General features: G+C 42.1%; 1 protein-coding gene across 3 annotated transcripts in view; it reads right to left on the bottom strand.

The window, feature by feature from the left end:
* Nucleotides 1-14,404, bottom strand: part of LOC126210265 (uncharacterized) — a 153,194-nt gene that overhangs the window by 115,472 nt on the left and 23,318 nt on the right. For all 3 annotated transcript variants that reach the window (XM_049939458.1, XM_049939459.1, XM_049939460.1), the window contains 3 exons: nucleotides 12,289-12,424; nucleotides 5,655-5,786; nucleotides 1,312-1,615 (listed from right to left, as the gene is read on the bottom strand). In XM_049939458.1, the coding sequence (XP_049795415.1) occupies nucleotides 1,312-1,615; nucleotides 5,655-5,786; nucleotides 12,289-12,424 (572 nt within the window). The remainder of the gene's footprint in view (nucleotides 1-1,311; nucleotides 1,616-5,654; nucleotides 5,787-12,288; nucleotides 12,425-14,404) is intronic.

Below are 14,404 nucleotides of genomic sequence, written 5' to 3'. Positions count from 1 at the left end.
CAAAACAAATTATAAGACACACACACACACACACACACACACACACACACACACACACACACACACACAGAGAGAGAGAGAGAGAGAGAGAGAGAGAGAGAGAGGACAAACACCATTGTTATAGTGACCAATGAAGCTACTCCAGAATAAAGCGAAATGCATTTGGTCTTAATACGTCTTTCATTACAGTTGCAGATGATGGAATTTAGCCCAACAACTTCCGTATCTGCAATTGCGGAAAAAAATAGAATAAAATAAAATAATTAGAACATGCCGTTGACAGTTTTGCCTTTTAGGGGCAGTTTCCCACCTTACAGGCAAGGGCTTGCCCAGAAGCTCTGCCCAGCCCTCTGCATTCCTTGACAAGCCCATTGGCAGAATGAGGGTTACCCACTGTACCAGAATTCTTCAGCTGGTATAGCTGATGTGTGGTGTGCATTCATCCCCATTATCTGAAGTGACCTTGATTTCAACAAGATGTGGCTCCTGCAAGACGGAGCTCAACCCCCACCATAGCAGAAGTGTGTTTGATGTTCTGGAGGAGCACTTTGGGGACCGCATTCTGTCTCTGGGGTACCCAGAGGCCATTGGCATGGGCCTCGATTGGCTGCCATATTCTCTGGATCTGAACACATGGAACTCCTTTTTGTAGGGTTATATTAAAGACAAGGTGTACAGCAATAACCCCAAAACCATTGCCGAGCTGAAAATGGCCATTCAGGAGGTCATCGACAGCACCGATGTTCCGACACTTCATCGGGTCATGCAGAATTTTGCTATTTGTCTGCACCACACCATCACCAATAATGGCATGCGTATTGAACATGTCATAACCTAAATTTGAATATCTGTAGTGATGTTCACATGTTGAAGAAAGTGTGTACCAACTGTAGTTTGTAACTAATTTTCATTTTTATCATATAGTTCAATAATTGTCACATTGTACCTACAACATTCAATGTGTTTGCATTCATAGAATCTTTGGATGTTTGTTAGTCAAAGTCTATATGAAAGTCTCTCTCTCTCTCTCTCTCTCTCTCTCTCTCTCTCTCTCTCTCTCTCTGAGTATGTGGGGCATACGATGGGGCGGGGGTTCACCCGAATACATACTCGCATAGACTATCATTTTAGTATGTTAATGCACCCTCACATTCTAGCAAAGGGTCATTTGACCTCAGTTTTGATTTCTTGCTTGCTATTTGCAACACAGAATTTCCACATTGTTCTAGAAGTTATTTACAGTTCCTCTGCTGTCATTGCTGGATAATTTCAAATACATACCGACAAAAGTGTGAACCTCATGACACTCACCTGGTCGATATGTGGATCGAGATCAAGACTCAGAGTAGAGGCTGCAGAAGACAAGGACGGGTGGGGATGGGGGAGAGGAAGAGGGTGCGGGGGGAAGTAGTCGTGGGACTGGCGGGCAGGTCGCGGTGGCCGGCTCCCGCGACGGTGCACGGCTGCCACTTTAGTGGGTGCAGGCACCCGCGCGGGCTCCGTGTTGCTGGTGCCGACTGTCGCTCCGCCCCCACTGCCTGAGGAATCCGCAGACTTGCTGCGCTCCTGCCCGGATGAGTCGGCTTCCGTCTCGGACTCTGCCGGCTGGCTGAAACTGAGGTACGTAACAGAGATACACATGAGAGCGACTTTTCACAATGAGTTTTCTAACTTGCTGGCAATTAAAACTGTCTGTCAGACTGGTACTCAAACTCCAAACCTCGCCTTTCTCTCGGTGAAAGAGTGACACAGGCAGAACTTGCGGCCCTCCTTCGCAGCTTTATGTCCACCAGAATCTGAACTTCCTTACCCTTTCTTCCAGGAGTGCCAGTCTCGCAAAGAGTGTGGGAGAAGTTTTAGAAGACAGAAGAGAGGTGCCAGCAGGTCACAAGTCTCACCCGCGTCACTCTGTCGTTAGCAGCGCTAGTCGCAAAAGGTGAGGCTCCCAGTTTGAATCCTAGGTGGCAAGCAGTTGTAATCACCAGGAAGTTTTATCTCCTGTCCGATTAAAATTACTTGATAGTTGACGCTTCATGTATGGGAGCTGGTTTCCTTCAATCAAAGTGAACAGCGTCACAGCTGAACAGTTAGCCATTGCCAAACTGCCACAACAATTCGTCAGTTCGCTTCCAGTTCCTCATCCGCCATTCTTCCTTGTGTTCGCATCCCACATCAAGGGTCTGGCACTTTTATTTCATGACACACAATGACCACACCAAAAACAATGCAAGCAAAACATTATGTTAAAGAAATATACGTTTCTTACACAGCACTAACCAAGCACTAATGGGATACTTATGCAAAAGATGCAATTTAACATCACGCATACAGTTACCATTATTACAAAGATTTGCTTATGTTAGATAAGCTCCTTGCAACACTGCACATATATGAATTTATGAAGGCAGCTATTTATCACTGTGACAGGAGTACCACAATCATAAATATAAGTGCTCAACCCAGTCTTGTGACTCCATGCAATGGTTAGCGTATTAACCTGAAATGTACAAGGTCAGAGGTTTGAATCTCATCACCTACAGCGAATTTTTTTTTTTTTTTTAATCTAACCATAAGAGTTTGGTTATTATTTTTATTAAGTGGTTAAAACACATTTCTTTTTAAATTTTTAATTCTTTGCTGCACCATTTTTCACTGTCACTTTGACTTACTTATTTGCTCTTATTTTTCTTCTAATAATTCCTTTTCCATTTGGAATCTGCCTGTATCACTTACAGAGACTGGAACTAAATGCCAACAAAGACTGATCATCGTTTGGTAATGCAGAAGCTCGTTTAACTAGTGTGAGGATAGTTTCAGGTAGTCAATAATGGTGAGAAATTACAGTTTGCTTTTAGCACTGAAAATGATTTTTTTCTGTCTTGAGCTTGCTCATAAAGGTTAGCTTTAACCGAGGAACAAAGTGATCATGCTTTTAGTTCTGCCACAGATTTTTGACTTCCGTTCTTTCGGATATATTGCACATCACATGGTTGTGGTCAGCCTGGGACAAGAGTTAAAAATTCAAGGCTACAAAATGCGCCTGCTGCAGTTCAGTCATTGGTCACTTAAAAGCAGCTGCCAATACGGCATTTCTGACATACGTCACAGTGGCTACTTCAAACATTGCTCTGCATCACACATTAACAGCATTTGTGAAGTGACCCACTGTGTGTCACCTGTAAACGAGCGGTAGCCGGCAACGGATGTGGCCACACTGTAACAGCAACTAACAGAAGTCAACTATCAAGTAATTTTAATCGAACTATAGGTACATATGTGGAACAGTAAAAGTGCAATTTTGTCCTGCAATACTTCATTACATTTCAGTAAATTCAAATCTACTTTCTTATTCTTTCCCTCTCCTCCCTCATTCTTTAGCATTTAGCCTTACATCTGACACCCCCTTGAAACACCACTTTGTATCCTTCCTCCAATTGCCGACTAATGGAACGCTCTATAGTCTGCAATACGTATGGTTCTTTCTTTCAATCAGTTACTACTTACCAAAATGAAATTTTCACTCTTTAGCAGGGGGTGCGCTGATATGAAAGTTCCTGGCAGATTAAAACTGTGTGCTGGACAGAGACTCGAATTCAGGAACTTAATCTTTCACCAGCAACTCGTCTACCGAATAAGCTACCCGAGTACAACCCGACCTCACAGCTTCAATTCTTGTGAACTTCACAGAAAATTTCCTGTGAAATAAGCAATGATAAAGCAGTTTCCTGTGAAAGGCGTAAGTCCCAAGTTTGAGTCTCGGTCTGGCACACAATTTTAATCTGCCAGGAAGTGTCAGGTACTACTTTGTTTAGCTGCTGATACTCATCGGTATTACCAGCAAAGTAAACTGGAGACCACATTGGAGTGGCAGCACTGTCGTGTTTATGGGGAGGGGAGGTGGTGATGGCATACCTGTAAAGGTGGAGCACCACACCACGTTACCCATCCGCACTCCGAGTTCCCCATATGACGTGGCAACTGAACGGTACTCCTCGCACACTATCACTGTGACAGTCTGTGGGAACAATCACATTGTAACATGTCAATCTATGTGTCTGAATAAACCACCGGCCCCTTTACTTTAAAACGGTTTGCACTTTTTAAAACCATGTTGCCTCATTCGCACACGTGACAAAATGATCATTCTGACAGCATTTGAAATGAAATCTTACAGGTTGCTCACTAGCTTAGAAGTCCAACTCTGTGCGACAAAAGCTGCAGTTTTTGCAAAGCCATTATTTCTTCGCGCAGTTCACAATATCAGAGAAACTGAAGCATAACAACACATTTACCTGTATCACCAGAGGACTATTTATTTTGTGCATTCTGCTTCCTCTTCTTAGGGGCAGACAGCCAAATCCAACTTGGCAAGATGCTGCAACCCTCCTTCCATCGGCTTACTCAGCTTTAATATTTTGCCCACTTGTACCATATCTTTTCCCTTAGTAGTGTCCACCTCTTCTCCTCGTAATTAGTGGTAAATTTAATGAAGTTAGTAGTGAGCCGTCACAGTGTCTGCCTGTGACTACAATTTCCACAATCACTTTCCTGCTCACAGTGTTAGGCGATGACAGGCAACATACCAAACTGTAGTGTGGCTCTCGCTATTATAGTCACGTGTTCGAGGTGGTTCCTGCTATAGTCGATCTGTGGCACTTGTTGTCGAGTAATACATTTGGCTTGGCAGTGCTACACTCACATCTGTATACACCGGGCTCTTTGAGTATGATAAATGAATACAACAGTCTGTGGGCAACCAGCAGGCACATGACAAGTAAACACTGTCTGATGTGAACAATCACACCATTACAACTATTATGAAGTGTAATGTGGATTCTTTTCAACTATCGACAGTTTCTGCTGCTGTATGTGGTCATATATATCTTCCCAACACCGCGCATGCTCTGTCTGTGCCATACAGCAGACATGCATATGTATACATTAGAAAATGGCCGACTGGTTGGAATTGTCTGACTACGATATGAACTAATGTGCTTTATTTCAAACAACAGGTAGCCTGTGAAGGAAAGTGACTTTATTTTAACAACTCTAACATATTTTAATCACATAAATCATACAAGCTGAAGGTCAACCAGAACTGGCAAATATTGTCAAAAAGCTTAGTTCCTTTTTACAACAGCCATCAGCTTCTATCACACCTTTGGTTATAAGAATCTGACAATGCTACCCAGCTGCACCAGACAAACACTGTGTGATCATATACTCAATATCCAGAATAAATTTTCCCTCTGCGACAGAGTGTGCACTGATTCATAACTTTGTGGCAAATTAAAACTAAACTGTGTGTTGGAGCAGGATTCAAACCTGGTCCCAGTCCGGCACACCATTTTAATCTGCCAGGAAGTTCCAATATGTTAATCTGTGGGTCACATTACAATTAATACAGAAAAAAAGGCATGGAGTGTTTGGTCAATACAAATTCATATTTATTAGCTATACTGATCTCCTAATTATGTATATTAAAAAACCACACACACACACACACACACACACACACACACACACACACACACACACACACACACAAAACTTGCAGAGTGAGTAACCATCAGCAGAAATCATATTTCCTCCACGCATGCAGTTCTTATTCAATACACATTAAAATAGATGGAAGAATAGCATACACTACCCACCCATTGACACCAGCAGATGCAGGCAATGGGGATTCCACAGGTGATGAAGAAAGTGGAATATATCTATCAACCAACTCTTTTAACACACGCTTCTGCGAGGCCATGTCCAAAGCAGTTTTGCCCGCAAATTTCCTGAAACAATCACAAATTCATCATTTGCATAAAATGTGTGTAATATTAATACCTCATTATCAGAGCTACCTCCAGCCTTCTGCTCTCTCCGACACTGCCACCTCCCTCCGTCAAGAAGGCCACATAGCTGTCGCGTGATGTTACACACGACATGCCCGGAGCAATGAAACAGGTACTCTGAAGGTGGTGTTTGTCGGTGCTTTAAATCATTTCCGAAATCGTTTCATCCTTTTGTTCACCGTAGTAGTATCTAAGTCACATATTATCTTTTGCAGTCGAGTGTCAAAATCCAGTACAGTGAACAAGAGTCATGTTCCTCACTGTTCACATAATTACGAAAAGATGAAGTTCACACGTTTGAACTTGTGACAGATGGAGACGTGTATGGAGTAGATATTGGCAACTGAGAGGGTTAATTTGATTCCTGTCAAACGTTCTGTGGTGAGATGATTACATTTTAAACTTTTATTCAGTCACCGGCATGACCGAAGTCACTACGTACCAAAATGTTGATGCCAAGTACAAGTTTCTGCTATAAGTGCAGAATATTTTGCTTAATTTTCTACAGCTCATATTTTCATTTTTTTCTCAACACAGATCAGTAGAATGGAATACTGAGGCTACAGTAGCTGCACCTGTAAGTGAGCCACAACACTGAAAAATTGCAAACTAGCTGCCCTCCCAAGCAAATTAATTCTCTATTAGATCAAAGCCAATGACAAATTTCTGATAAACTCCTTCACAATTTCAACATCATCTTTTCTCATCCTCTTCACTTGGTCCTCCTCAACCAAGTGTGCCTCCTTTCAAGACACTGATCTTCTCCTCTCTGTTGGCCATCCTCACTTCTGTCCACATTAAGCCACCAACCACCAACAGTACCTGAATTTCGACAGTTGTCATCCGCTTCACACCAAAAAATCCCTCCCATACTGCGTGGTTACCTGAGGACTGAGTATCTGCAGTGACAAGGACTCCTTTTCCCAGTATGCTGAAAGTTTCATCAAAGCCTTCACAGGCAGGCACTAGTGCGCAAACAGATCTCCCGTGCCATTTCCCCTCACACTCCCAATCCTCCCACAATCCCCAAGAACTGGCCACAAAGGAGTGCCTCCTTTGTCAGCCAGTACCACGCCAGACTGGAGCAACTAAACCACATCCTTTACCATGGCTTTGATTACATATCATCCGGCCCTGAAATGAGGGACATCCTACCCGAGATCCTTCCCACCCCTCTTAAAGTGGTATTCTGTCACACAACATCTCGACTGCAGCCTACCTAATCCACCCCTACGCCAGTCCCAATCGCAACGTCTTGCCACAAGGATCATATCCCCGTGGAAGACCCAGGTGCAAGACCTACCCAATCCACCTACCCACCACTTCCTATTCCAGTCCTGTCACAGGTTTATCTCGGGCCACCTGTGAAAGCAGCTATGTTATACATCAGCTCTGCTGCAACCATTGCACAGCTTTTCATGTTGGTATGACTCCCAGCCAGCTGTCCTCAAGGATGAATGGCCACCACCACCTTTGGCCTAAAACAAAGTAGACTGCCCAGTGACTCAATACACAACTGAACATAATATGCTTGATTCCAATGGCTGCTTCACCACCCGAGCCATCTGGATACTCCCGTCCACCACCAGATTTTTTAAGTGCACAGATGGGAGTTATCCTTACAACACATTCTCCATTCCCATAATTATCCAAGATTCAACCTACAGTAACATACTGCCCCCCCCCCCATGCCCCAACAGTTTCCACCCCCTCTGTCCCATCACCTCCTCCCCATTCTCTTCTCCCACCCTCTTTGTTTGCCCCCCCTCTGCAAATGCACCCAACCACCTATCCCTGTTCCTGTCCTTTTTCACGCCTTTTTTCCGCACCTCCTTGCCCCACAACCTACTGATGCTGCACCTGTTGGCATTCTAGTACCAGCAAATTCCACCAGACAGCCTTCTTCTCTCCCGCCACCCATTCACTACCTTCCCACCCCCTCCTGATTGCTGCTTCCATTCTACATGACTGCTGCATTCTGGTCCGAGGTGCCGGAATTGGCAGTCTTGTGTGCATTAGGTGTACTTGCTTATGTGAACCAATTGTGCGTGTTTCTCTTTCTTTTTCTGATGAAGGCTGTGGCTGAAAGCTTATGGGTAAGTGTCTTTTAACTGTGTGCGTCTGCAACTTAACGTGTCGCCTTAACAGTAAGTAGCAATCTGTCTTTTTCCTAACCTGCTGATATTCCAACATGGAGTTTCTATTGCTTGATGGACTCCTGTGATGCTCAACAGAAGAATTATGGAAATAAATTGCCTGGACAAATATCAACATTAATATATAATGGAAAGTGAAAGGGTTGTTATAAACGAGAAAAACTGAAAACTGTTTCAGTATATCGTACTTTAGATACAGAAACTGAAAAATACCTGTTAATAATTTTAGTTACCAGACATTCACTGCTTGCTACAAGAAGTTAACACATTTATTTACTCATATTTATGACTGCTCTCAGCAATGACTCCTCTCAGCAAACAGTACACAGGGTGGTTATAATCAAACTTTCACTACTTTAAGAGGTCGCCGACAAAAACAAGATAGTACGACAATGAAACTGATGAGATATTTGTAAGGACATGCAGAAGACAAATACTGAATAAATCATTGAAACAAACATATAATTTCCACGTGAGAGGGTACCATTTGTTAGTTGCATAGCAGGTTTCCATTCCAGGTTACAAACTTGGCTCAGTGTGATGACCATCTGCATTCACAACAACCTGGAACCACACTGGAGATACTATTTCCCAACTGTTCACAACACTTTTGGAACAGGGACCACAGAATGTTCACCTGTCATGACGCAGCTCGTGCACTGCTTGAAGATTACACATTGTGTCCAGCATTCTCAGTCATGACAACAGTAATTTCTTCAACAATTTGTGGCACAATTCACCATTGGTCTCCTTCAGGGGCAATTCCCAACTCATCAGTTAATTCAAGCTTTCTTCAACCCAGTGCAGAAAGATGACCTCTCTGTATTTCTTTAATGTGGCGATTCTCATGAAGAGTGTCAGTATTACTGCTGCTTTTGGGTAAAACAGCTTTATAAGTAAAGTCTTGCTTAACTCCCCCACACCAATGTTGACCGAAGCACCGGCGCCTAGTTCAAGTCGTGACACTGGCACTAACGATGTAAATCCTGCAGCGCACACAGTCTGAACATCAGTTCTATAAAGTTGGATACCCATACAGCAAACAGTTTTCTGTTTAAATTGGCTCAAGTAGCAATTACAGATGTAACCACCCTGTATACTTTGAGTTTGTTGGGGTAGACGGGTTTGTAGTTGTACTTGTGTCACTTATTTTGACTTTCATTATTTTGCATAATTATTGACTGAATTTAAAACACTGTCATAATTACTCAAGAACAGGTACTCTCTTACATTAAGAGTTTAACACAGTAAGACAAATATTATTGTTAAAAGGCAAGATTAGAAAGTAATACACAATAATTTTACTGCCAAAATGTTCAAAAAAATATTTCACAAATGAACTTACATCCCTTACCTACTTTTCTACAAAGTCACTGACGTTCTCAGCGCATTAATACCATCATGGTACTAGTTTCAATATACCCTGTTCGTGAAGTCCATTTGATCGGAGTATAGCCATCTGCAGACCGCCGATTTCATTTCCGCATCTGACACAAAATGTTGGCCCACCGAGAATTTCTTCGTGTGACAAAACACGTGAAAGTTCGACGGGTCAGTTGTGGCATTTGTCACGAAGGCAAACCAACTAAACCAAGGTTTTAATGTAGGCTGCAGCATTCACAGAGCTCCCGTGTTCAGTGAAGTTCACCAATAACACACCATGTATACTCCAGAACACTGTCACAAGTACTTTCCTAGCAGACTGGATCACCTTGAAATTTTTTTTACTGGGAAACCAGCACGTTTCCAATCCATACAGGATGGCTCGGATTCAGGAGCATAGTGTAGACCCATTATTCATCACCAGTAACAATATCTTTCAGAAAGTCACACCCTTCTGCAGGGTAACACATAAACTGATGCAAGCTTGTTATCATTCGCTGGTCCTTTTGGTTGTCTGTCAGGTTCTTAGGCATCCAGTGTGCACCAACTTTACGAAATTTCAATGTGTCATGAACAGTATCCTACATTGCATAATAGTAAATACTGAACAGCTATGATAAGGTTCACAGCTGCACACACCAGTTCTTCAAAATTGCTGCCTCAATGACTCTGACATTCTGTATTGTTGCAGTTGTTACCAGCCGCCTGGAGCATGGTTGAATCACTACGGTTCACACGGTCCTGTTGGAAGAATGTACACCACTAGGAGACATTGTTCAGTTCGTACAGCCATCCCCATTCACCCCTCGCACGTCCTTATGAATTTCCGTCGATTTATGTCCTTCGGTCCACAAAGATGGAACTAACTTCGCTGCTCTTTACTAGTTTATGATAGTAACATGCACACCATGTTTGTTTTGTAGTTCAGGCTTCTCTCGCTTGAGCTGCACGTGAAAACAAAATACCTTCTGTAGTGCAAACTATATCGTCATGAAATTTCAACATTCCAATTGCAGTACCATGGGAGAAAGAAATTATAGTGTGTTACTTTCTCATCTTCCTTTGTAGAAACTGTGTGAGTGCCATGAGGCAGTGTAACTACCAGAATGTAAATACACGGACTTTAGTCATCCAGTGCTTGAGGATGAGAGCACTTAGCAACTTCCAACAAACTTTACAAGTAGTTTTCAAACCATTACGAAACTCTTTTCTGGCGACACCTCCCACAAAATGAGTAAAGGAAAAAACTATCGCTTACTACTTTTTTGCTGTTCTTTGCAGTAAAACTTTGGCATCAGACATGACACTTCTTTAGCACTGATGCTATTCACAACATAGTTTGCAGACAATATCCACATACAGCAATAAATGTAACTGCAAAATTATGCATTATGTAGCTCAGGGATGTGACATCATAAATATTGAGATGTGCTTTTGCTTGAAATGGGGCACAAATTACCCACACTATATTCATCCAGTGTTTCATAATTAAATCACTTAGTGATTCCCAACAAACTTTAAGCATAATTACTTGTGGCCACACTGGCTATGTGCGGGAACTGTGACAGTGTGGAATTATTACTTATTTGTATTGCCTACTACTAGTCACTTTTATTTGTTTTTATGTTTAATTTGACATACTGCAAAGTGTTCCGAGCACATTCTGCTCATCTTCAAGTGTCTGCAACACACTGGTGTGACTTTTGAGGTATTTGGATGAGTGGGGGAAGGGGCAGTGCTTGGCCACAAATCGATATCTACTGATGTCTTCTGATGGTGTGGATGATGCTGATTGGTTTGTGGGGCGCTCAACTGCGCGGTCATCAGTACCTGGACAAAGTCCCAACTTTTACACAGTCCAATTGGTTATCCAATTCCTAATCTTCAGCATTCTTCCACTGCATGAAATTTAAAAAGTTTCTTTTCTCATCTAGTCCATATTTCATTTCTGTACAGGGCTATTGGAAGTCTGCATTTTATATCCTCTTTACTTATTCCATCCTCTGTTATTTGGCTGCTCCAAACAGTTAAACTCCCCTACTTCTTTCAGTGGCTCATTTCCTAATCTATTCCCCTCGACATCAGCATATTTATTTTAAGTAAGCTATATTACCCTCACTTACTTTTGTCAATATTTATCATATGATCTCTTTTCAAGGCACTATCCATTCCTTTCAACTTCTTTGCCTCGTCCGATAGAATTACAATGCCACAAGCAACCCTGTGTGTTCTTATTTCTTTTCCTCGTGTTCTAATTCCCTTTCCAAATTTCTCTCAACTTTAATTAACTACTGGCACAATGTATGTATTGAATAATGTTGTGGATTATGACTCTGCCTCACTCCTTCCTCACCTACTGCTTCGCTTTCACATCCTTCAACTCTTGTTGTAACTGTAGTCCAGTTTCTGGCTGACTCATAGATAACCTTTCACTTCTCATAATTTATGCCAGTTAGCTTTAGAATTTCGAAGAGTAGATCAATACAAAGGAGCAAACCCATCAATAAATATTACAAATGCAATGCCTGTATTTCAATACGTGACGTTCACTCATGACATGAGCCCTGCAAAGACTGTTGTGCCCCAGGCCACAGATACCTGTCGAACTGGTCAGTATTGTCTGTTAGGAAAAGCATAACACGAAAAATAAGAGGCGACAGCCGCATGACAGTGCACAGACTCAGGCTTCACAGCAAGTAAACCTGACCATTTCTATGAATTTATTAGAACTGCAGCTTAAACAGTATATGCAAATCACAAAATAATTACAATGTGAGGTTATACATGTGATTTGTAAAGGGCAGAAAAAAAATTAAGTTTACCAGGAATCATAATGTAACGGCTTACATTTGAAGTCACAGTGCTGTTCATTGCAATGACAAGACATTCACATGCTGACTCACCCTTTAATGGCCTGTATGAGAGGATTTGCACCAGCTTGTAAAAGCATCTCCACAATATCTTCATCTCCTCTGAACATTGCATCGTGAAGAGGAGTAGCACCAAATGAATTCATGGCATTTACGTCAGCACCTCTGTCTGAAATAAGGTACAAAATTTAAGAACATTAAAATGATCTCGTGTTAAAAATACAACAAAAGGAATAATGGAAGGAGCAAAGGTGCATACGCACATGCACATATGCATGCACATGATATTCTGTATCACTTAACTCTGATTTAGGACACTGTCTGAAAGCTTAGCAACATTTTCAGTCTGACTTGCACGCTTACGGGATGCTCAACACTCAACTACAGGGCGATATGTTACCTCCACTCCTTCCATTATATGTATTCAATCTATAACCACAATTAACACTTCAATTCAGAGTTCAACTCAAGCAGTTGTCCCGATATATGTCTAGGAAATTCTGAGCCATACTGCTACAATCCTAATGCATTGGTATACACTGTACTAAAGTGTAAAGGAAATGCTCAGAGAACATAAATGGGAATCCCCAGAATACAGACTTCGTGACAGCCTGCTCTGTAAATTTAGAGAAACTGTTTTTGAGGACGACTTTGAGAGCAGATGCATTAGATGAGGTACTATATCCCTGTGTTCACTGAGGCTCCCCATATTTGACATTATGTTAGAGTTTAGATGCAGACTACGATGTCCAGTATTGCAAAATGTGCGCTTTAAATACTTCCAATTTCTTTGGAAAATGCAACCACTGTGCAATGGTCGAGAACGAATCTCACAGTGAATTGACAATTTCCCAGTGCCACAAAGAATACCGTTTCTTGCCTTTGTTTGTCTGTACATGCACTACAGAATGGGTGGTAGCGGGCAGAGGCTACTCAGATGTCGCTGTGAAGACAGTCGAATACTGAGAATATAACGGACACGATCAAATGGTCATTTATTACTGTCTACTATTCAACTAAATGTGGAGCCAGCACAGTCATCACTGTGGCAGTCCGTGCGAGCCTGAGACATAGAGAGTAGCACAGTCTCAGAGGGGATCCCAGATTTGTGCATTCTGGCAGAAAAGCTAGACAACATCCTTGTAGTTCTGGACAGTACTGTCAGGTACAGTCAGATACACGTTCATATATTTGCATCTGCGGGGTTGACTTGTGTCCTCGTCTGACGGGTTGCTACTAAATTGGCAATCAGTAACGTCTGTCAAGGTAGACCAGTTACTCACATATATGTTCTGTAGACATTTTACAATTTTTATCCTAACGGTGCATGTCGAGTCTGAGCTGTGTCTACATGCGTTCCTTCTGAGTTAGTATTTTAAATTTACTAAATACTGAATAGCTGGTTTTCTTGAGCTACATATGCTGCCAGTATTTAATAAATATTCATCTGCTAGATTTAAAATCTACTTTGCTACCCATCAAGCCTCTCCATTGCTGCATACTGATGTCATTTCTGGGCCACCGACAGCTTTACTAATAAACAATGAAGGTCATAATTTTCTTTTAGTGTTGTACCTGTGGAGATAGCTACTGTTCTCAACCTGCAACGGAGTAAAGGTATCAGTGGCATTCTTGATCGAGCAACCTTTCTAAAATCTATTCCGTTCTACATAACTACTGTCCCATACATCCACTTGAAACTGCTTACTGTAGCCAAGCTTCTGCCCCACTGTACAATTTTTACATCCACAATTCTATCTATTACAAAATTAAAACCTTTCTCATAAAGAGGCTTACAATGGCACATTTCCCTGGCTACTGACGCATTAAACATATCACCAAGAAAATGATTTATTAACAATATTAGGAAAAGGGCAGATTGCTTCTCACTGTAAAGACAACCCTTTGAGTTGCACACAGGCACAACTAAAAGGAGTGTTACACACTATACCTTCTTCAGTAAAGAACACACACACATTCACACAGGCAACCACACCTCATAGGGCGCACACGACTATTACCACTGGCAGCTCGGACTGGAATGCGGCCGTCATGTGAATAGCAATCTCAAGAGGGGTAGGACAGGGGGAGGGGGAGTAACAGAGTATGGGTCGGGTGAGAGCAGCGCTGTTTTACAGGGTGTGCAGGG

The sequence above is a fragment of the Schistocerca nitens genome, chromosome 10, assembly GCF_023898315.1.
Source record: "Schistocerca nitens isolate TAMUIC-IGC-003100 chromosome 10, iqSchNite1.1, whole genome shotgun sequence".
In the NCBI taxonomy this organism is placed as follows: Eukaryota; Metazoa; Arthropoda; class Insecta; order Orthoptera; family Acrididae; genus Schistocerca; species Schistocerca nitens.
The sequence above is the reverse complement of the archived record's forward strand: the minus strand, read 5'-3'. Positions and strand labels throughout refer to the sequence as shown.